The following is a 22936-nucleotide window of genomic DNA, read 5'->3' on the forward strand; positions in this document are numbered from 1 at the left end:
GAGTTTGTGTATAAAACTACTATTACGTTTGTTATAAACAGAAGGGATAAATCATTATTAACTGACTGTAAGAAGATGATTTTCCTCCTGAATCCATTTATGAGGAAATAAACCACAGGTGGCAGTGGTTTGCTAATGATACAAACTTGCCAAGAGTTAAGGGGCTAAACCTCAAGCACAGAATGTAACCAAGCACCTGTAATTGTCTGATAAGAAATTGCGGCTACTGGTAACTGTAGTCACACTTAATTCACACTCTTAATAAGATGGTCAAGTGACCAGCTTGTGTCTGCAGCTCCACAATCCAGAGTCAGGAAAAAAAGCATTGCCAAGATATTTCTTTTAAAGAATAACAGGTGTAAGTAAGAAAATTATCTTTTAACTTAATTTTAACACTGGTCATTTATTTGACTCACGTTACGATGATAATCTGCATGATCTTAGGGGAGAAAACCAACGGGAAAAGATTGTTTGGCATATACTGAAAGGAAAGCTAATATCTCTTCTTTCACTCTCCCTATCTTTTAACTAGGGCATAAAATGGCATAAACTGAATCTATAATATGAAATTGCCCAGAAAAGGGACTTGTTTGTGACATGAGGCTAAATCTAACCAGATCCATTGGTGAATTGTGACAGATGGAGGGACTGTGAGACAGAAGGCAGGCACTAATCACACATAAAATGACCGGCTTGCCTCAACATGTTTCATGGATTCCAGCAAACTTTACACCCTAATCCATTTTTAGAACAAAAAACATCTGGGCCATAAATCCTCTAATCTGCCAAAACACGCTATTAAATCCCATGATTTGTTGAAAAACACTAAGATTAAAGAAAGGAAATATAAAATGGCTAACTGCCGTGTTAGGAAAGTGTTATTAATACTCTTTCTTTGTCTCAATTATGAATGTTCTGGTACTAAAGAGCCTTGTCTAATCATGTCAGATTACACATCCTCGTTGTATTGCTAGACTCTTCTATCTGATCTGCTGATTGCCAAAAAACATAGAATACTTTCTTGCTGCTTAACATTTCTATTGAAGAAGCTGATGTCAGATTAGTGCAGTGCTTCAGTGCTGGAAGGTTTCTAAATGATCCGTGCCTTTCCCCCCCCTTACGATGCACACACTAGACCTCGTCCTCTGATCTCCTTGAGGCAGAAAGAGAAGTTTCAGTGTAGGTGAAAGGGAAGCCTTGAGAACTACTGTATATTTTGCTTTTCAGAGCTAAATTCATTGGAACTTATTCAAAGAAGAAAACATCTCTGCTCATTATAAATAAAATATGAATTGGAAACAACTAATTAGACCTAGGTCAAACCTTCAGGGTTAATATTTACTATAAAAGACGGTTGTTTTTAACCTTATATTATCCTGAACATCCTGATTTGGTTCTCCCAAACAACCTTCTTAATACGTTATTCTTGAACTACTCTGTTCATGAACACTACTACTCTAGAAAGAAATGCAGCTCTTACATGACAGGGATGGTCTCAGTGTATGTTTATTTAGATCTTATGAGAAGCAGCCTGCTTTTCCTACCCTCTAACCCGTTTACGTACAACCTGGCACATCATGTGTTTTTGTAGTCTATTTAGACTCTTCAGAGCACAAATATATTTGAAATCATTTGGCGCATGGTGTTAAATAAAAATACGAATTCTTTATGCTTTTTAGGTGCTGCCAAGATAACATTGTGTAGGAAAAATGATTAACATAGCTGCAAAAGGGATGCAAATTATTATGGGGGTGAATAACTGACAGACATATGTTCTGTAATGGCTATTTCCAATTTAAGGTGTGTGTTCATGTGCAGGTAGAAATAGGTGTTCACTTTAAAATAAACATTCCTGCTTTTAGAGACTTGATCTTTAGTTAAAATGCTGTATGAAATTCTAACTTTTGTATCTTCTGTTTTAAATCATGAATGGCGTTTATATATGACTAAGTTGGATCTTAATAGGATCCTTTGCTGGTTCTTTACATTTTCTTCTCATCACAGTCACCAAATTCCCAACCTTGCTGGCTTCCTCTCTCTTGGCAAATGGTCTCGCCTCTGATTTTGGAAAGGCCAGTAAAGCTGAATTCTCACCTTCCTGCTCCTCCATCCCCTGCTTCCTACCCGACGCTAGCATCAAATATATTTCCATTTATGCCCATTGCCTCCTACTGTTTCAGTGAAAATGGCGGCCTTACTTTCTTGTAAGGCAAATCCCCTAAACTTGTGTTCTAGATTTCTATACCTGACCATTGGTTATTCTCTTCGACATTTATATCATCTGTGATTTTTTCTACCATCTCTACCACCCCAACCTCTAAGTACTCAAAGTTCTCTTCCTAAAACAAGCAAATAAAGTCTCTCTCAACATTGTGCTGCCCTCTCTTTCCAATCCTGTCTCTCTCTTTAGCTTCTAAGCCAAGCTTTTCAAAGATTCCTATGATACTCTCCCATTCCTCCTCACTCTCCCATTCCTACTGCAACTTTGTGTCTGCTTCCCTTGCTTTTGTAATTGCCAAATTCAAGGGACACTTTCCATTCCTTGCAGAATGACAGCACTGACCACCCCCTCATTACTGAAACTCTTTTCATCCTTGTTTCTCATCATAGTACTGAATCCCTTTCCTCTCTGACTCGGCCATCTTCATACCCTGGCCTGGGATCTTTTCTTCACCTGCTCTTTAGATTTTGGTCCAAAGTTTCAATACTCATAAAAAGTATGTATTTTAGAGTTGGACAAGTCTGAATTAAAATCCTAGCTTTACCACTTACTAGCTATATAAATCATACATGTTTTACTTTTCTAAGTCTCAAGGATCTCATGGTTAAATGGGGGATAACACTCATTAGATATACAAATGTTGCGAAAATGAAATGAGTTAATACAGTCTTTAGTACGACAAGTGGTCCAAGTTATTCAGTAACTGTCATTTTACTTGCAAAATAGCATAGTGAAATAGGTGGAATTTGGGCATTGGGTTCAGAAGGATCTGGGTTTCTATTTCTTGGAAAGTGTGATATTTGACAAATTGTAATACTTAATCTCACTGAGCTTTCATTTCCCTCAACTGTAAAATGAATGTATGGTTGATGAAAGAATTAAATGAAATAACACATGTGAAGGAGTAGATAACACTTGGTACCTGAGGAGGCAGTAAAAATGTTAATTCCTTTCTTTTTTTTCCTCTTTATTTTTCCCTATATGCTCACCCTCAGCAATCTTGTTGCAAGGATTTGACAGTTATGATAAAATCTGTGAGGGCATATCATTTCTTGCTGGTACAGAGGTTCAAGGAAATGGGAGTCATCCCATCAGAGTCCAAAAGACTCCAAATGATCACTCGATACATTTTATTCTGCCTTCGTTATCTGTTCAGGCAGCATTTGCACCTAAAGACAGGATCCGAAGGGAGGGTATGTGTTTAGGAGAGGTTTGGTGAGCCTCAATCTTGGATGGAAATGAGAGGGCAAAGGTCAATATGGCTTCCAGTTAGCACCTCAAATGAGACTTGGGAAATGCAGGTTAGGAATCACTAATGTAAGAAATTTGTGAGATTCTGTAACCTTATTAAATTTACCACTATTTGACTTTTTATGTTTTCTTGTTTCTTCTTAACCATCACCAACAAAATTCTGAAAATTAAAAAAGGTCCCTTTTATATATTTTCAGGGGCAAAAAAAGGGACGAACTGGAAAGTCCAATCTGAGAGGGGATAAAATCTAAACAGAAAGAGTGAGTAATGGCTGCTCCACAAGGAAAGAAGCTGTTGAGAGGTAGAAGGAAAAACAGGAAACTACTTGTAATGGGTTGAACTTTGTCCCTCAAAAAGATAGGTCCATGTCCTAACCCCTGGTATCTGTGGATGTGACCTTATTTGGAAATAGAGTCTTTGCAGATGTAATTAAATGAAGGATCTTGAAACGAGATCACCCTAGATTTCGGGTGGGCCTTAAATTCAATGACCAGTGTTCTTATAAGAGAAAGGAGAGAGGAAGATTTGACACACAGGGACACAGGAGACAAGGCCCTGCGAATATGGAGGCAGAGATTGGAGTTACGCATCTATAAACCAAGGAACACCAAGGACTGCTGGCAGCTACCAGGAGTGAGGTGAGAAGAAAGGAAGAGATTCTTCCTCAGAGCCTCCAGCAGGAACTAACCCTGCTGACACCTTGACTTTGGATTTCTACCCTCCAAATAGTGAGAGAATACGTTTCTGCTTTAAGTGACCCAGTTTATGGTATTTTGTTGCAGTAGCCTTAGAAACTGATACATCAAAATTGATCTTAGGTGTGCTCTTAAGACTCAAGGGGTGATCTTAAGCACTGTAAAATATCTACTGCCTGCCTCAAATCCTTCCTGATTTCCAGATAGACATATCTGTCTACCAAGCTTCTCTACTTGAGCATCCCAGGAGTAACTGACACGCAGCATGTCTAGCACAGAGCTCATCATCTTCCCATTGCCTCAATCTGTTCTTTCTACATTCCACATCCCCTTGCAGTTGCCCATCCAGTCACTGGGGAGTCATCTAAGGTATCGCCTTTACCCCACATACATAAAAGGCAACCAAACTCTGACAGTTACACCTCCTCCTCAGCTCTCAAATGTGCTTCTTCTCCATCCCCATGGTCCCTGCTTTTGCTAAAGCCACCTCGTATTTCACTTGGGCTAATGCCTTAACCTCCGAACTGGCTTCCTTGTCTTTAGGCTTATCCTCCTTGAATCCATCTCCTACTCTGCTTCCAGATAAAGCATTCCAAAATATTCCAAAAAAAGGGATTTGGATCATGTCACTTAACATGATTAAAAAACCAGCTCTTGGTACCCTAGCGCTTAACGGAGCATTTCATAAGATGATGATCTGTAATATTCTGTGAAAAAATAATTCCATGTTCAAATAAGTGTGGGAAATACCAAGCTAAAGTTAGAAAGGTTTCCTCATTGCACAAATTCTCAAAATATTGAATATGTTAACGTGCATTGTGAATCTTCAAGAGATAACAACAGCATGCAGCTTTTTCCAAATATACTGGAACAAGAAACGCTTTAACACTCCCCCAAAAACGTTATTCTGGGATAAATTCCAAACACTTTAAAATGGCCTAAAAGTCTCTTCATGATATCAGCTCTGCTTATCCTTCCTGCTGGTATCTCATAAGTTCTGTACGTAAGCTGCACAGGAATATTTCCTTTTCCAGGACTGGTCTTCTTCCTCCCAACCCCACCTCTGTCTCCCAAGCTTTTCTCTTCTACTGAAATACTCTCTCTTTCTGGTGTGTTTGGGAATATATTCAAATGTCATCCCTTCTGTAAGGATTTCCCTGATACACCCCAGACATGTTCTTTGGCAACATTAGCACCTCCTTTTTATACACTCCTTCAAAACCTTGTAGATGCCTTCACTGTTACACTGTCTTTCATTTTTCTAAGTTTGCCTTTCACACCAGTCTATGAACTACTTGAGGATATTCCTTTTTCTTTCTGTCTTTTATTCCTTTGGCCCATGGCAGAGTCTGTTGAAGGTATAAATGCATATTTCTAACTTGAAAGTATCTACTTTTATAATTCCAAGTTCATTGATTATGTCATCACATCAATGGATGCCTGTACCATATGACACAGGTTTATTAAAATTCATGGATTTAACACATTATCAAGGCAATACAAATTCTTATTTACTACGCGTTTATTTTACATAGGACTTTCCAGCTATAAGTAAAAGTGAGGGAACACGTATTTCAAGTTATTTTCAACAAATATTAATAAATATATGTATTTTGGTGAGGAAGATTGGCCCTGAGTTAACATATGTTGCCAATCTTCCTCTTTTTGCTTGAGGAAGATTGGCCCTGAGCTAACATCTGTGCCAATCTTCCTCTACTTTGTATGTGGGACACCACCACAGCATGGCTTGATGAGTGATGGGTAGGTCTGTGCCTAGGATCCAAACCTGCGAACCCTGGGCTGCCGAAGTGGAGTGTGCAAACTTAACCACTATGCCACCATGCTGGCCCCAATTTTTTTCTGTTTTTGAGGTCACTTATCATGAAATTTTTGGCACCCTGATATGTAGTCATTTCTTCATCTGTGAAAGCTAACAAGAATTAATTAGATAATAAATGTGAAAGCAATTTATAAACTATAAAGTGCTATGCAAATATTAAGTGTCAGATATTGAATAATACCCCTAACTTCCAGGTAATCCAATGGCTTTATATGAAACTATTACAATATTCTTGTTCAACAACCTACCCTCAAAGAAGTTTCTCTCATGAAAAATGTAAACTAACAAAATTTCAAGGTAATATCCTTCTTCATGTTATATTTTAAATTAGCAAGTTGTAGAAGGAAGTACCAAATTAATGGACTTGAAAATATTTCCTTCCATTTCATTTTTTTTTCAGTCTACAGCACTGTTTTATTATTTATTTACTTTTGGTGAGGAAGACTTGCCCTGAGCTAACATCTGTTGCCAATCTTCCTCTTTTTGCTTGAGGAAGATTGCTGCTGAGCTAACATCTGTGCCAATCCTCCTCCACTTTATATGGGATGCCACCACAGCATGGCTTGACGAGCAGTGCTAGGTCCGTGCCCAGGATCTGAACCTGTGAACCCTGTGATGCCGAAGCAGAGTGAGTGAACTTAATTGCTACATCACTGGGCCGGCATCCCCTTCATTTTATTTAATCAATGTGCATCTACTGCATATGCTCAGATAAAGTTTTGCTTTTCATGTGCTAATGCCTCTGAGGAATGAAGGGTAAGAATGGTATGTTTCAATGTCTTCCAAAGACAGGAGAGAACAAAGACTGTAGGCATCTAAAGCCTCAGTCCAAGACTTTCATCTGCTTAACCTCCAGACTTAGCAAAGTGTATAGCAAAGAAAAGATATTGAATATTCATTTATTAGATGGATGAGTGAAAGGATCAATAAATGATTGAGTAGAGCACCTAATGCAGGGAGGCTACCAAAAGGCAACAACTAAAAAGAAAACATGTCAACCCACAGACCACGCTAGAAAGGCCTCAAACTGCACTGGCTGTGAGTTTGGGCAAGTTACTAGGTCTTCATGGACATTTGCTTTCTTGAAATTAAAACAGAGGTAATAAACATGGGACCACAGAACTGTCAACACTGTGACAAGAACTTGGAATCCCTGGATAAGCACTTAGCCTCTACAGGCCTTGGTTCCCTATCTGTAAAATAACAAGTTTTGACTAGATGATATCGATATTTGTTCGATCTAGTTAAGGGTCTGTAATTCTAAAATTAGCTGCGGTAAGAAAACAGATCAAAAATGCTTTTAAAAAAGTTAAAAGTGTTAAACATATGCACAACATAGGCAGAAAAGGCCAATAAGGGAAAGATAACATCTGGTCAAAAGATTCTAAAATTATCCAGCATTCTTCTGAACTATTCATGCCTTTTAAGGATCCCCTTTCTTTGGAGCTGCCTATCATTGTGTACTATATCAAAAGAATTCTTATAGAATACACTGTAATATTGGTCACCAACCTCAAAAACTCACTTTATATATTTGTAGCTAATAGATATATAGCAAAGAGCCCCATGTCAGTAACGATAACGTATCTTTTGGTTCAGTTTTCTGTGGTTTATTAATGGCATAACACATTAATTCTTCTTTCAGGGGTGACCTTTACAACACCATTAATGCTCATAGCTTTTATCCAACTACATTATTACTCATTACAGTTTCAGCTTTCAACATCTGCATTTGTCGAAAAGAAAAACGTAAATTGTAGTGGCCTCAAAATCCTTGGAAAATATGAGGGATGTGTATGTGGTGAAGGAACTTTTCAGGGAAAAATATAAAAGAAGTTTTAGTAGTGGAGAAAGTCAGATGATAAATGTCATTAAATACAGTCTTGCCTTTATAAAATATTTTGTCATACTTAATCCTTGGAAAGCTGGAGTAAAAAATCCTCATGTGATAAAAATGCAAATATATTAGTTATTCTGTTAGTTAAATACTCTAGGTCTAGTGACATTATAAAGGAAGCTCATATACCAACACTGTGATATTTATGATCCTTCAGGTCTATTACGGAAGTGAATCATTCTTGCCAAATAAAATATTTTTTCTCTTACATATTTAGGGCATGAAAGCAAATCTTACTTGACATCCATTTCGGATGCTGAGCAAAGTTAACTGAGAGATCATAACAGAATGGTGCATGATGGTAAAGAGCATATGTGTACCCTAAACCTTCTCCAAACTTAAGTTTTCACTATTTCTCTTCTCACTGTGCCCCAGACTGACCTCCTCTTGGTAAACAATCTGAAATTCCACTCTGTGGAGATTGAAGCATTTGAAATACACTCCTTTAGTTTCCTTTCTGTCCATCTTAGAATTTTTCTGTAACTTCACCCTTTTCTTCTTCATTTCCTTCAGTCTCAAAAAGACGAAGGAGCTTTTCTCCTTTCCAAGGCTAATATTTTCTCATTATCTCCTTTCCTTGCTCCATCATCATGCAGGCACTCTTTCATATCTCTATATCTTTCCAACTCTTCTTTCCCCTTACTATATATGTATATGTTTTTTATATATATGATTTTCCTATTCTAAAACTTATCTCTATTCAGCCTTCTCAAAATATAATCACTTCTCGACACTGAGCTTACAAAAAGACTGGTCTCTATATCAACTGCCCTTTCTTTCCTCATAGTCTTCAAATCTTTGTAACTGGAATTCTGCTCAACCATTCTACTAAAACCTCTATGTCAGCGTCTACCCAACCATGATCTCCAGAAAAATCCTACGGCTTTTCTTCGTCATGATTTTTAACTTTTCTGCAGAATGTGACATCATTAAATAACGCCTTCTTTCTGAAACTTTCACTTTTGCTAAGCCTGCGGGACACTGTCTTATATTCATTTTTATTCTAAAACACTCACTTGCTCTTCATCAGTTTTTCCCCTAAAAAAGTGTAGTGGTTTTAAAATACGTCCAAAGATACTTTGATATTCCTCTCTCCAAAGTTGGGGCATAATTCCCCTTCCTCTGAGTTAGGCTGACTTAGTGATTCTCTTATAATGGAAAGAATAAAGCAGATCGGACTGTATGTGACTTTGGAGACCAGGTCACAAAAGGCACTGTGGCTTTCTCTTTGCTCTCCCTCTTCGATGACTCACTCTGGGGAAAGCTAGCTGCCATGCTATGAGTAGCTCCATGGAAAGACCCACATGGCAAAGAACTGAGCTCTCAGGCCAACAGGGATGTGAGTGAGTCTCTTGGGAAAAGCTCATCCAACCTCAGTGAAGTCTATAGACGACTGCAGCCCGGTGAACATCTTGACTGTAACCATAAGAGAGACCCTAAGCCAGAATCACCCAGCTAAGCTGCTTGCAGATTCCTGACCCTTAGAAACTGTGATATAATAAATGTTCGTTGTTTAAAGCTGCTGAGTTTTAAGTTAATCTGTTAAGCAGTAATAGATAACGAATACAGTAGGTAATACCTATGATTCTTTACCTCACTTCTCTTCTTACTGCACACTTTTTTAGTGAAGAAATGCTCTCATGGCTTCAACAGCCTCCTTAATAAATAATTTCCATATCTAAAATTCTAGCACCCTTTTTATATATCAGACTTACATTTACAGTTTCCTCGTGAGCATCTCTACCTAACTGGCTCCTCGCATTTCAAATTCAACACTTATTAAATCTTTATGTATATGTCTTTCCCCAAACCTGCTTCCACTCTGGGCTTGTCTTTCACTCTTAAGGGGGGCACTACCCTTCTCACCTTATAAACTCAAAATTCTAGACTCCTCTGTCTCCAACTTGAACTTCATCAGGTACATGCTATTGTAGATAAGTTACATCAATTCTTTAATAATCTCCCTTCGATCTATTCTTTCCTTTTCTTTTTCATTGCCTATTTCTATTTCATGTAACTTACTCTTGTCCTGCACTAGAACAATGACTTCTCTGATTCCAATCTCTTTCCACTGCCAATACTCTTCTTAAAGTTCTGATCACATTGCTGTCAGGAGAAAAAGTCAAAATATCTTAAGATAGCATTCAATCGGACTCCATCTGCCCCTTTCAGCTTTAGCTCTGATCACTTTACACTACACACTCATAGTCTAGCCAAACCAGCACATTTCTCAAAAATATGCTCCTTCACTCTGGGTTTTTCTCACAACCTAAAATGCCTAGGAATGTATCTCTTCTTAGAGGTTCCATTTGAATTAGCCTACCTCCAACTTATTCTTCCCAAATAGAATCCAACATTCTCCTCTGTTTGATTGTAGGATTGTATCTGTGGTACTCTGGAAGAGCACTTACAATAGGTGACTTGTACTATAGGATAGATGACTTTTCCTCAACTAAGCCATGAGCTCCTTGAGGGCTAGTCTGTGCTGGCCTCCTCTTAACTGTATGCAAATAATAAACACCAATAAATATGGGTTAAAGTAAGTAGTTACAATCTAACTTATGTGTTACTAAAATGAAAACCATTGGACTTTTCTTTTAAAAGTTAGCTTATAGAAGCATTTTCTAGTGTTTGTTTACTGCAGTGAAATGGCAGTTATGGAGAACTGAAGCTACCCACTCTTTATCCTACTTCGGTGTGTTCAAGTAAATCTCAAATAGTATGGAACTGAACAAACTTCACATCCTGATGGTTGACTGCTGATCCAGACAGAATGTATTTCATCATTATGTACATTTTGTACGCATCACAAAAAATGGAAATAAATTTCAGTGATGAAAAAGGCAAGTCACCTAACAACGACATTCTGGAAAAACTGCTCTCTGTGATCAGTCATTTAGGTGTCTTTTTTTCGTAAACTTAACAACATTAGCTACATCAATAAACATAACCAGTTCAAATTAGATTTTCAGGGGGATATTATAACTGGGACTTCTGTTATAAACTTCATTTGCATATTTAAAACAGACCTATGAGATTCATCAAATTGAAACTCTCCTATAGAACTAACGCCATGCACAAGGTATACAAAATTTGCCATGAAAATATTATTTCATTCAATTGCCATAAACAGAAAATCAGCAAGAACAAAAGAAACAGAACTTACCTATTGTGCTAACTCTGGCTGAAGGACTAGCTAATGCTGCTGGGACAGAGGCTTTGAGGGGGCCTGCCCCACTGTTTATTCTCAGAGCTGGCATATGGGGAGAGGTGGGTGATGTGGGTGATTTGCCATCAGAGGTCTTGGGTTTAGCTGATAGGTTCAGTGGCTGTGCCACTTCATCCTGCAATGATCATTAGAACATGAGCTGTGATAAGGAAAGGCTGATCAAAAACACCCAGAAAAACACAGGTATACAGCCTGTCATTTCCCATCTTATTACTCTACCAGTCAGTGATCTTAACATTCAATCTGAACGTTACAGTGTTTGGTTAGCTATCAACAATGTCACTTTCAACTACATATTATGAAAAACCTTTTGTATGAGAGAAAGTACACATGCACTCAACTATCCAGAAAGCATGTAACTGATGTAACCTGTAAGAAAGATTCTTAAAAAGCTATTCATTGTACTATTCATTTTCATTGAGAGAGAATATATAGTTCATATAAAATTATGATGTAGATAGGTTTTTTTCAATCTCCAAAGAACAGGGGTTGAGTCACATGCATCTTTGTACTCTGGTGCTTAGGCAGAGTGCCTAGAACATCCACGACGGAGGAGTTCAATGATGTATATCTCTGATCAAAACTGCTCTGCAAATTAAATACAAAAAAGAGGAGAACTTTCTAACTTTCTTAGAAAATAATCTTTTCTCCCAGGTCTCACAAAAATACTTTTGGATTTGATCTAAAAATGAAAATAAACATAATTACCGTTATACTAATATGTACTATTTATTTATATGCAACACTGTTCTAAACACTTAACATTATGTTTTTTAAATCTAGACTTGTTTTCCAGATCTTCCTTACAATGTATTACATAGTGGTATGAAGATTTGTATGTGGTTGGTCAGCACGTATGGTGATTTCCAATTGTTCTATGTTTAAATAGGTCAAGTTTACATAGTTTACATTCTATTTTATACCTTTCTATAATAGCTGTTATGTAATTTCATTCTAAAATTTATGGATACAATGGATACAATTATCATTAAAATTTCTATCACATCATTCATAAGAGCCAGATAATATTAACATTACATCACTTTCATTGCAAACTGAGAAGTTATGCCTTTTCTGTGTTCTAAAATTGAAGTATGATGTCATTTGCTTGTCCTTTATTGTTTACATTATATCTCATTTTACAGAGATATCATTGTAGAATAAAAATTTAATTTCCATTTAGCTACTGTTTCATCTTCATGAGTTGAGAACATAAAATATCTACCAGTAGGAGGATAACTTGTTGAAAGTTGAATAATTTAGAATCAAGTGATTTGATGACAAAGAAACATATATTAATTAATTTCCCCAAATTTTATGCATATATTTATCAAAAAAACATTGAAATAACTCACTTTACAAAAGTGGTAAAATGGTATAATATGACATCTATTTCAAGTTTATATTTTTTAAAGTGATTTATTGTTATTAGAGTCCATGGTTAGCTACACTTAGGAAAGCCAGAAACAGACTAGGAAAAATTACTCTAACATTATTTTCTGTTTCAGAGAAAAGAACAGTCATTTGAAAACCTACGAGAATTCAAACAGCAATCTGGGATCATGTTAGATGCATAATAAATTTATGACCATTATACCAAATTCATATGGATTCATAGAATCTTGGAGGGAAGTGAAGTAAGATAATTCTATTACTGGCTCAATACATAATCATGAAAAGTTTACTTCAGCATTTTAAAAACTACAGGGGCAAAATTATTCCTAGATCTTTCAGTTCGAAACATTTAGTTGAGCTGGTCACCCCTAACCCTTATATATGATGCTATGATTGGCAGAAACTCGGGAGAGTCTCGTGTCCCTTTTTTTCTATATTCCAGTGTGGATGAGTAGTTCTCAAAATGTGGTCCTTAGACTAGTACCACCTGGGAACTTGTTAGAAAGTCAAATTCTCTATCCTCAGAACTTAGGAGGTGGCTTCCTGTAACCTGTGTTTTAACAAGCATTCCCAGGTGATTCTGATGCACAGTAACATTTGAGAGCCATGGCCATATAAAATATAAAAGGAGGTTATTTTTAAAATTTTTATTTATTAGATTTCAAAACCCCTTAAAAAGCTTCCTCAATACCAGGAGATAACATTATATATAATATAATATATAATATAATAATATAACATATAATTTATCTCAATCTTTAAAATTTTATCAGAACATACTATATGGTAATAATAAATGAAAACATGCAAGTGCATAATAAACTAAATACCACTGAGAATAAGCAGGCCAATAAAGATTAGAGTCTGGATTTTCTTGTTGTTAATTCAGCCTAAATATCCTGTCAGATAGGAGGTTTATTGACTGTTTACTATGCAGTTGTAAATATTCTAGGCACTTTTTCCCCCATCAAATGCTGTACCTGCTTACTACTTTCTATGTGAAACTACTGGCTCTTGTCATCATGGCCTGAAAATTTCTTTTGACATCATTACAACTCTTGCCAAAGTTTTGAGGGGGTTCTTGGAGAAATTAAAGGTAGCTGTTTCACTTGACTGTGCAGAAAAAAAAAGAAGAAGGAATATATTCTCAGAGTTGCAACAGAGAAGATTTATGAGCAAAGAGGAAATAGAGTGTGAATGTGTGTATGGGGGAATGGTGGTGTCGATGAAGATGATGCACAAGTGGGTGCTGATGGAGTGAAATGTCATATGCTTAGCTTTAAGCACTAAGAACTATTACATGCTCATACTGAAAAATGACTACCCAAAGCATTTATCAGAGCAGGAGACCCACTAGAACTCTTAATATTCTTCTCCACGCAAGGCAGCACAGATGTCTGCAAGCCAAAAAGTACAAAGCCCCAAGGACATAATAGAGGTTGACAGTTGCAAAGTTGATCGAAATGTCATTCAAAATTGCCTTTTCATTCTCTTTCATTGTGTGACCAGGCTAATGGTATATTAATAAGAACCCACACACTTGATCCTTCTACTGGTGACTATATAAGTAATTTTGACCCATTATATGATATTATTACACAATTTGGTTCTTTTAATAATTTATTACTGAGCTACTATAACAAATGCCTATTATTCATGAAAAATACAAAAATTACAATAGTTTGCCATTTTCTATTAATTATTTTTCATTTGACTAGATGAAAATTTAAAAACCTTAACTATAAAATGGAATGGACTATTTATTTATGACATGCATGCTCATAATTATGAACATGTACAATAAATGCCAAAGGTAAGGCATTTTCTACCTTTTTTTATTTGCAATATCTTATTTAGGAGGAATTTGAAGGCTTACCATGACCAACACCTATTCTTACAGATTAAACACATATTTCAAAATTGTAAATAAATAATTTACATATGAAAGAATGTAAGTAATTTTCAAGGTCAAGAAAGCATTGGAAAAGATAGCATTTCTATCAAGTACACCACCAAGCAATGAGGAAAGCAATTTTCCTTTAATTACTTGTCTAATTGTTAAAAGATTTTGCCCTTTGAAGCTTTCGAAAATAGCATATTTCATAATTATTTCATTTATACACAAAGTGATAGTTTGATAGTGATAGATACACAAAGGGTTTGTGTACAATATGCTAGAAAATACAATAATTCATGCAATAATATTCAAGAGAATAAGATTTTGTATATCCAAATACAAGTTTTAAGAACCTATTCATGATTATAACTTCCTAATAAAGTGTAGTCTAATTTTAGTTGTCTGAAATAGAATACAAAACAAGTACAAGCCAAACAAACATATCCTTTAAGCAAGTCCCATTTCCTTATAGCTACTATGACCTGTCTGAGAGCAAATATTTCACTTAACATCAGCTGGTGGTCACAGAAGTAGAACTATTGCAGAGGTCCTAATGAATTTGTATATCAGCCAATGAAAATCCTCCACACAGATAAAAAATAAATTGGATAATGAAAAGAATTTGACACAAACAGCCTTTGATGCACTGAAGAAATATCAATTGTCACCATGAATGCAAAAATTATTCCAAGTAAACTTAACAAACACTGTAAAATAAACAGATAAAATTAAAATATAATTCATTTAGATCATTTTCAAATAATAAGTTTATTCCAGGAAAAACATGTTACTCTAATATAATTGTATGATAGTCATAATTTTATAATGTGCAAAGACTAAATTACTCATAGAAATCAAACATAATTTATCAAAGAAAAATCATCCTCCGGAATCTTGAGGGTTATTTCTCTCTCCTCATTCCTTAACACTTCGTTCATTTCTTTGCTAAGGAATTTTAATAGAGAAGTAGAAAACAGGGACACCAATACCCTAAAGAAGTCTACTCTTTTCTTCCTATTTGCATCCTTGTTCTTCACATATATGGAAATATACCTACATGCAGGTCCTTGGACTACAAGATGCATCACGAAAGATGTGCAAATGATTATACCCTCTGGAATAAAAATTTCACCTTTGTTTACATCTTTACTCAGTCTCATTATTTAATTGATGATCTAGTTCACGCCATAAAACGTTCTCTCAAAATTCTATTTTGTTAAATATTTACCTAAAGTAGTTATTGAAAATCAAATATTTATTTGGCAGTTAAATTTATAGCACTTTAATAGCAACAGACAAGAATATATACATTTATTCATCCATTCATTCATCATTTATTGAATAGAACTTCATCTATTTATTAATGGCTGTTATATGTCAGGCAGTAGAAATACGAAAATCAACTGACATCTAGGCATGTAGCTTTGAGGCTTTGGTTTCGTGTGGTCAGCAATAAGAGAACAAAGAAGTTTACTTACTTTTTATTTAAGGCCTAGGTATAGATGTATATGGAATTGTGTTTTATTTAAACTGAGTTTTTTGAGGACAGTTTGTCTATGCATTTATTATATTGTTTCATTTATAAATACACTTTAATTCTTTAATAGCCATAAAGTAATTGAATAAAAATATATACATAATTTCAGGCTACTTCCTCTGCAAAATTTGAAAACTATGATTGTCCCCATATTTATCGTAAATACTCATGTGAAGTAGCAGCAATAATAACATATGGGGAAGAGTAAAGGCATTCATGAAACATGTTGCAAAATTAATCACGCTGCTGCTATTATCCTCTCTGATGAATTAATCGTATTAAATTAAGTAGGGAAGTTCCACGACAGGCTGAATTGCATACTGTGCACTGCCGCTGCCCCTCTCTCCTCTAGCTTATGCTCACAGTCATCTTCTCTCTTCTTCTATTCCTACTGTTCACTGTGGGAGACCTCTTTCACCTTTCCCACCCAAATAAGACATTTCTTTCTAGGATGGAGTAGAGGTTTACTAGAGAGAAAAAGAAAACAAAACAAATATGATGAGGGTCTCCAAAAAGATTGGAATGTCCTTGATCTTCCTTAAGGAAGAACTTAGATGAGAAAAGGTTTGCATTTAGGTGCAAGACTCAATCAAAGTAATATAAGATAAAACTAACTTTAACAACCTTAAATTTGTTTTCTTAGTCCCTGAAGAATCAGGAGTCCTACTCATGTGGCCGTCCAAACTCCACACTTCATTAGTAGGTACCTGTTACCTAAAAATCAGAACACATGGTCCTGAAGCCCCTTTCATGAACATGTTTGCTTTTGGACTTATAAATTGCAAGATGCCTTATTAACCAAGCAGATAGTGCTCCAGGAATTTTTTGGTAGGTATGCTTTTGCTCTGTTAATGCTAACATCAGACTTGATTGCCATTTAAATGCAAGTCTTAAGTTATTTAGCTAGGGGAAATATGTTCTAACTCCTCATTTGACTTCCTTATTTTGCCATTTTACGCTTTTGCTTAATGTATACCTGCTCCTTTTAAAAGTGGATGCTAGTGGTGTAAAGGACATTTGCTTCAATGTGGTAATTACACATTGCTTTTACATTTAAATTGTTGGCCCTTGATTAATTTAAAGCTATTCAAATAGTATCCATCATTTAATTTGTTGTTTAAAATGCCTGATTGCTCATCCTTAAAATAGAGTGTTTTCCTTGATTTCTGACTTTGTTGGTTTAATGACTCAATAGTGGACATTGTACACACACACACATATATATTTGAACACAGAGGAAAGAATAAAGTGTGGTTTTTGGAATATCAATAATATTTCACATTCATTTTTTAATTTAAAAAATTGCTTTCAAATATCTAAACCAAAAGTGCCCTTCTTTCTATACACAAAGCCCTTCTGTGGTAGCCAGCCTCCAAGATGGCCTTCCATAACTCAGATCCCCTCCCACAATGAATAGGACTGATCTACATAACCAATAGGATATTGTAGAAATGACAGTTTGACTCCTGTTACCAGGTCATAAAAGACATTGCAGCTTCTACCTTCCTCTGTGTTGGACCACTTGCTCTGTGGCAGGGTTCCTCAACGTTGACACTACCGACTTTTTGGGCTGAATAATTCTTTGTTGTGAGTGACTGTCCTGGGCACTGTAGGATGTTTGGAAATATTCCTGGTCTCTGACCACTAGGTGCTTGTAGCACTGCTGCCCAAGTTGCAGCAAGCAAAAATGTATCCAGACGTGAGCAAACATTTCTTGAGGGCCAAAATCACCCCCAGAGGGTAGCCAGCTGCTGTGTTGTGAGGACGCTCAAACAGCCTATGGAGAGGTCCACCTGGCAAGAAACTGAGGTCTCCTGCCAAGAACCAGCACTTACTTGTTGGGCTTGAGAGTGAGCCAGTTTGGAAGTAGATATACCAGCACCAGTCAAGCTTTCAAATGACTGCGATCTCAGTTGACAACTTGATTGCAACCACAAGAGAGACTCTTAGCCAGATCCACCCAGGTAAGCTACTCCTAGATTCCTGACTCAAGAAACTGGGTGAGACAAGTGTTTATTGTCTAAAGCCACTAAATTTTGGGTATTTTGTTAGGCAGTGATAACTCATCCATCCTGTATAAAAGAAGTGTAGCCAATATACACTGTTTTTACACAGCTCCAAAGCATTTTTTACCATGACCTCATTTTGACTTCTGGAAAAGTACCTGTTTTTCATTCTTCAATCATAATATGTGAATACACTTCACGAAGCTCCCTTCATTTTATTTATTTACTTTGCAGAGCAAGATGTCATTCCTTTTTACTTTTTCTTTCCTTCTAATATTTCCTCTTCTTCCTTTTAACATTTCTAAGTTAGCTTTTGAGATTTTAAGTTTCCATGAACTCTCTATCTAACCTCTACTTATTTTCAAAATGTTCTAAACATATACTGTATAAATACAGTTTCTATATATTTACTCAGAAGAATCTCATCTATGAGAAGACCTTTAGCTCACAATACCTGATGAAAACCCACTCGCAGAAATTCTGCAGACTAAATTTCTCAAAGCATATTTGAAAAGAGGAAGAATGGGAGGAACGCAAGTCTCAACAATAATATTTGATGAGAATAGTTATAACACGAGCCAATATAAAAGGCATGGTGTTTCAGATTCAACTTTGCTTAACCTCTGGCCCCTAGTCAACTTCAAATTCCTAATAATAATGGTTATTTTGTCCTATCGTGTTCATTACATCTGGATGATTGCTATTATCTTTTAAAATGATTAACAGTTCTTCTGCCAAGAGGCCAAGAGAAAGCATATAGCAGTAAAAATTGATGTTAATAATCATACCAGTTCTTATTAACCTCTAAATGTAAATCTCCAAAAGCTTTTAAAAAATGCTTTGGAGAAATTAAAGAGTTGGTCACTCTATGTAAAAGAAGAATATAGTATTTTCTTGGCACCACCTCACCAGTCCTAAATTTCATAATTAAAAGCATTTGTCACAGTTAAGTTCCCGTTAGTTCCACTTGAAGATATGTGAAAAAAAATTAATAAAGAATGACAAAATTATCAAATGATTGAATGGATTCACAAAAAAATAAAGCAGGAGCTCTCAGAGCAGTTCAGCTTTACAAAATAAACTCTAAGCAAATAGAAGCGACACTGATCAAATTCTATTACCAGCTCTGTGTTGGGGATGGCACTTGCAGCTGTACCTGAATGTACAGAATGAGCACACAACTTCTCTACCTGAATCTACAAAAGGAATGAATATTAAAAAGACAGCAGAACAATATAAACACACCAATCCAAATGAGTGTGGACTTTAAGGGAGAGTTAAATATATCACACAGAGGCTTATTATTCAAGGGGGGGAAGCACTCGTGAAAATATTAAAAGAATGAGTTGATCATAAAAGAAAACGAACAAAATCAAAAACTTTGGAAGACTCTCAGAGGGCTAAAAAAATTCTTTTTCAGAAACCATCTATGGTTCTTTTAGGGATTGAAGTTTTTCTAGAACCTAGGAAAACTTTGGTCTGGTTATCAGCAGACAGACCATCTTTAGATAGTCAATCTGGGAGAAAGAGGGAGAAGAAATAGAAGGCATAATCATAGATACGTCATTTAACACTAACTCTAAATCAAAGACCTCATTTCTAATGCCCACATATATGCACACACATGTTCTAATGGGCACAAATCCCAAGAAGTCTGGTGAACCCACAATCACTAACTATTTAATGATTAATGATAGTTAACTGGTGTGCTGGTGTATATTTGGGAGATTTGAGTAAGGCCCAAATTGTCTGAGGATGGAACTTCGGAGAAGGATGGACGTGCATGTGTGTGTGCAGGCACATGCACGTGTAATGGATTTGAAGGTGAACGAGACACACAGCAAGAAGGTTCGGGAAGACTAAGGCGGCACCCTATTATTACTGACCAGATCAATCAGACCACTGTGTTTCATTTGATTTCATAGTTGTTTTCCTGACTTGTTGATGGCAAAATAATCAGATTTTAAATAGTTTAAGAAGATTTTACTCTTCAAAGGGATTTTTACAGATGATCTGAATACTCTTACTCTTTACAGTACAACTTTCTAAAGGGTAGGCACCAGTATATTAATTGTTTTTATTACCCACATATGTCTTGAATAGAAAGAATACTAAATATTAACTACTAAATGTTAATTACATAGATAGTTAAGATTAGTCAATGACTCATTCTTGATAAATTCTGTCCTTTTCTATTGCTTTCCCATAAAGTGTTTTAAAACTTCTTTACATCTACATACAATGCAAATGTCACTTTGACTAGTGAATAACAAAGCAGGCATATATGCACTACCATCGTGTATCCCTCCACATTTAAATGTCTTCAAATGGATTCTCATCACTTGAATTTCGTAGTTCTTCCCAGTCTTCAGAGCTTTGCTCCCTTTTCTTCTTGCTTTCCCCTTAGAGTTGAAGGTTTGACATCTCTGGGACTCTCTGCTTTCTACTTAGAGATGTCAGCTAACAGAGCCATTGTCAGGAACTCCTTAGCGACAGGCTTTCTATTAATTTAACTTGAAACTTTACTAGGTCAGTACATCCAAACTACAACTCTTTTCACTCCATTCACTGCAGACAGAGAAAGAGGGGCAGTCATTGAAGACAAAGGGTAAAAAGTCCAAAGATAAGTAAAAATAAAATTTAAATGCAAAACTCACTTCTCTCACTCCCACCTGCTTTAACTCAGATTGATTCTCACCCTTCAGATTAAGAGCAGTAATAGCGATTTTCCTTTCTGGATGTAGAATTAGAAGAGCTGTCCCGTCTGCCCTGGTCTCACTTTTTTTTGCTCACATGGTAGGTTTATTCTTTATTTTGTTCCACAAGCATCTTTTAGGCATTATTACCAACAGTGCTCACAGGAGAGAAGGAATTTATATTCCAGTTGGTGAAGCAATATAGACACTAAATGATTGAACAGCGTAAGGCTATGTTATTGCTAGGAAATTTTAATACATAAGAAATATCATTGTGATTAATCTAAAAGAGTGTCATGAAGGAAGTTATTTAGAAAAGAACTGTATTTCATTTAGTCTGGATTATTTAGACTGAGTTCTTTGTCACCAATGTGGTTGATTCACTGGTCTAGGACTGAGATTTAGATTTTAGATGTTTAATTTAAATGCAATTTTCAGAACTCTTCATAAGGTTATAACTTCCTTATTCTGTGGATCCTCACACCACTTTTTCTGAAAAGTTGAAAACATAAAAAGGTATCAAGAGCATGAGCTCCCGGAACATTCAGTCCTATAAAATTTGCTATTTGGGATTAGATGAATTTTATTAGAAATAAAGATTATTTTCCTTTCCCCAAGATATTCATCAAAAGCAACTATTTTTCAATTATGATTGTCTTAAAGTGTTTCCCCCTTCTCCTCTCATTAATCTATTAGAGAGTGAATGAAAGAAAAGGCATAGTATATGTCTAATTGAATACAGAAATACTGCAATTTTTACCCGGGAACTTCTCCCTACTCCAAAAGAAATGCTGACTTTGTAATGCAACTTTATCATGAAGAGACCTAATTTTCAAAGAAGAGAGAAATGCTTATAGCACTATACACTAGTTGTTATATAAATATTTTGGAGAGTCAGTTAAATATTACAAAACATAAAGAAACATATTTAATAAGTTTAGTAACCTAAAAACTAATACTTTTTAAATAACTTCAATATTTTTATATGTGTTCATTTTTAATGCTGATTTGCTAATATTATTCACTTTACTTCCTGACATCTAAATTTTACTCTACAAGTTACAAAACAGCCTCCTATATTTTGTCTTATTTTAGTCTCACAGCAAGAGAGTGAGGTATCACCAATCCAACTTCACAGAAAAAGAAAATGAGGTTAGAGCTATTCAAGGATTTGCCAATAGTCATAACTGTAGTAAATTTGGGACTTGAACCCAAGTCATTGGGGTGTAGGCCTAGGCAACTTTTCAGAGCTGCCCCTGTCGTCTAAATGCCAACAGCGAAGAGGATTGTTAAGAAACAATTCCTTTGAAAAATCAGATTAACAATTGAAATCTTGTAATTTCTTCTTAATTCTGAAGAAATTTTTATACTGCATTATGATAGTAGCTATGCAGAGCTCAATTTGGGTAATATTATTCTGGCCCCTTGCAAAATGTTTCTAATACCAAACTATGAAATATTTTAACAAAGTAGCTACAAGTAAATTCCAAATGTATTCATATATCTAAAGTATATACCAAAAGAGTAAATATTTCAAGCAAATGCCATAAACATCCTCAACACTATTATTTGAATGGACTTATTTTGTTTCAACATAAAACACGTCAATTTACATTTATCCAAATGTTGTCCAGTGATTTAGAGAGGAAATAATATTGCAAGAAATGAAGGAGTGAATGGAAAAGACCTTTAGCCCACCTACCGGCTTGACCAAAGGCTGTGAATCCATCCGAGGTTTATTTCAAATGAGTTGTGTCAAAGGTTACCCATAGGCCATTTTACAGTGATTTATAGCTGATGTCTGCAAATCTCCTTTTATTTTAATGATAACCTCAATAGAGTCATTAAGGCATTCTTTTTCTTCACGGCAGTGATCAAGAGGGAACTGATGTCTTTAAAGAATTCTAAGGGGTGATGACTATTTATATAAAATGTCAGTTAAGGCCAGTTTTTATGTTGCACCCTGGGGACAAAATATTTTTTTCTCAACATACTGAAGATGCTTAGCTTGATTATACATTCTGCCTATCGTTGTTATAATATTAAATTCAAGGTATAGGCCAAAGAAAATTCAATAAAGATGAAAAGGCTTAGAATCGAGCATCAGGTAAGAGTTTGATTTTAATTATAATCTCAAATTTGTATTAAAGTTCTCACAGCATAATGCTTCTTAGGTGTCTGTATCAAGTTAAGTATGTCATGAAGCATGAAGAATTGCAAGATTGATTTATCAGATATTCATTTAAGAAATAGTCAATTAAAAATAATTAA

The 22936-nt window shown here is 35.6% G+C and overlaps 1 protein-coding gene across 22 annotated transcripts in view; it reads right to left on the reverse strand.

Moving 5' to 3' along the window:
• Nucleotides 1–22936, reverse strand: part of SOX5 (SRY-box transcription factor 5) — a 951808-nt gene that overhangs the window by 32955 nt on the left and 895917 nt on the right. For all 22 annotated transcript variants that reach the window (XM_070494048.1, XM_070494061.1, XM_070494052.1 and 19 more), the window contains one exon: nucleotides 11072–11249. In XM_070494048.1, the coding sequence (XP_070350149.1) occupies nucleotides 11072–11249 (178 nt within the window). The remainder of the gene's footprint in view (nucleotides 1–11071; nucleotides 11250–22936) is intronic.

The sequence above is a fragment of the Equus asinus genome, chromosome 22, assembly GCF_041296235.1.
Source record: "Equus asinus isolate D_3611 breed Donkey chromosome 22, EquAss-T2T_v2, whole genome shotgun sequence".
In the NCBI taxonomy this organism is placed as follows: domain Eukaryota; kingdom Metazoa; phylum Chordata; class Mammalia; order Perissodactyla; family Equidae; genus Equus; species Equus asinus.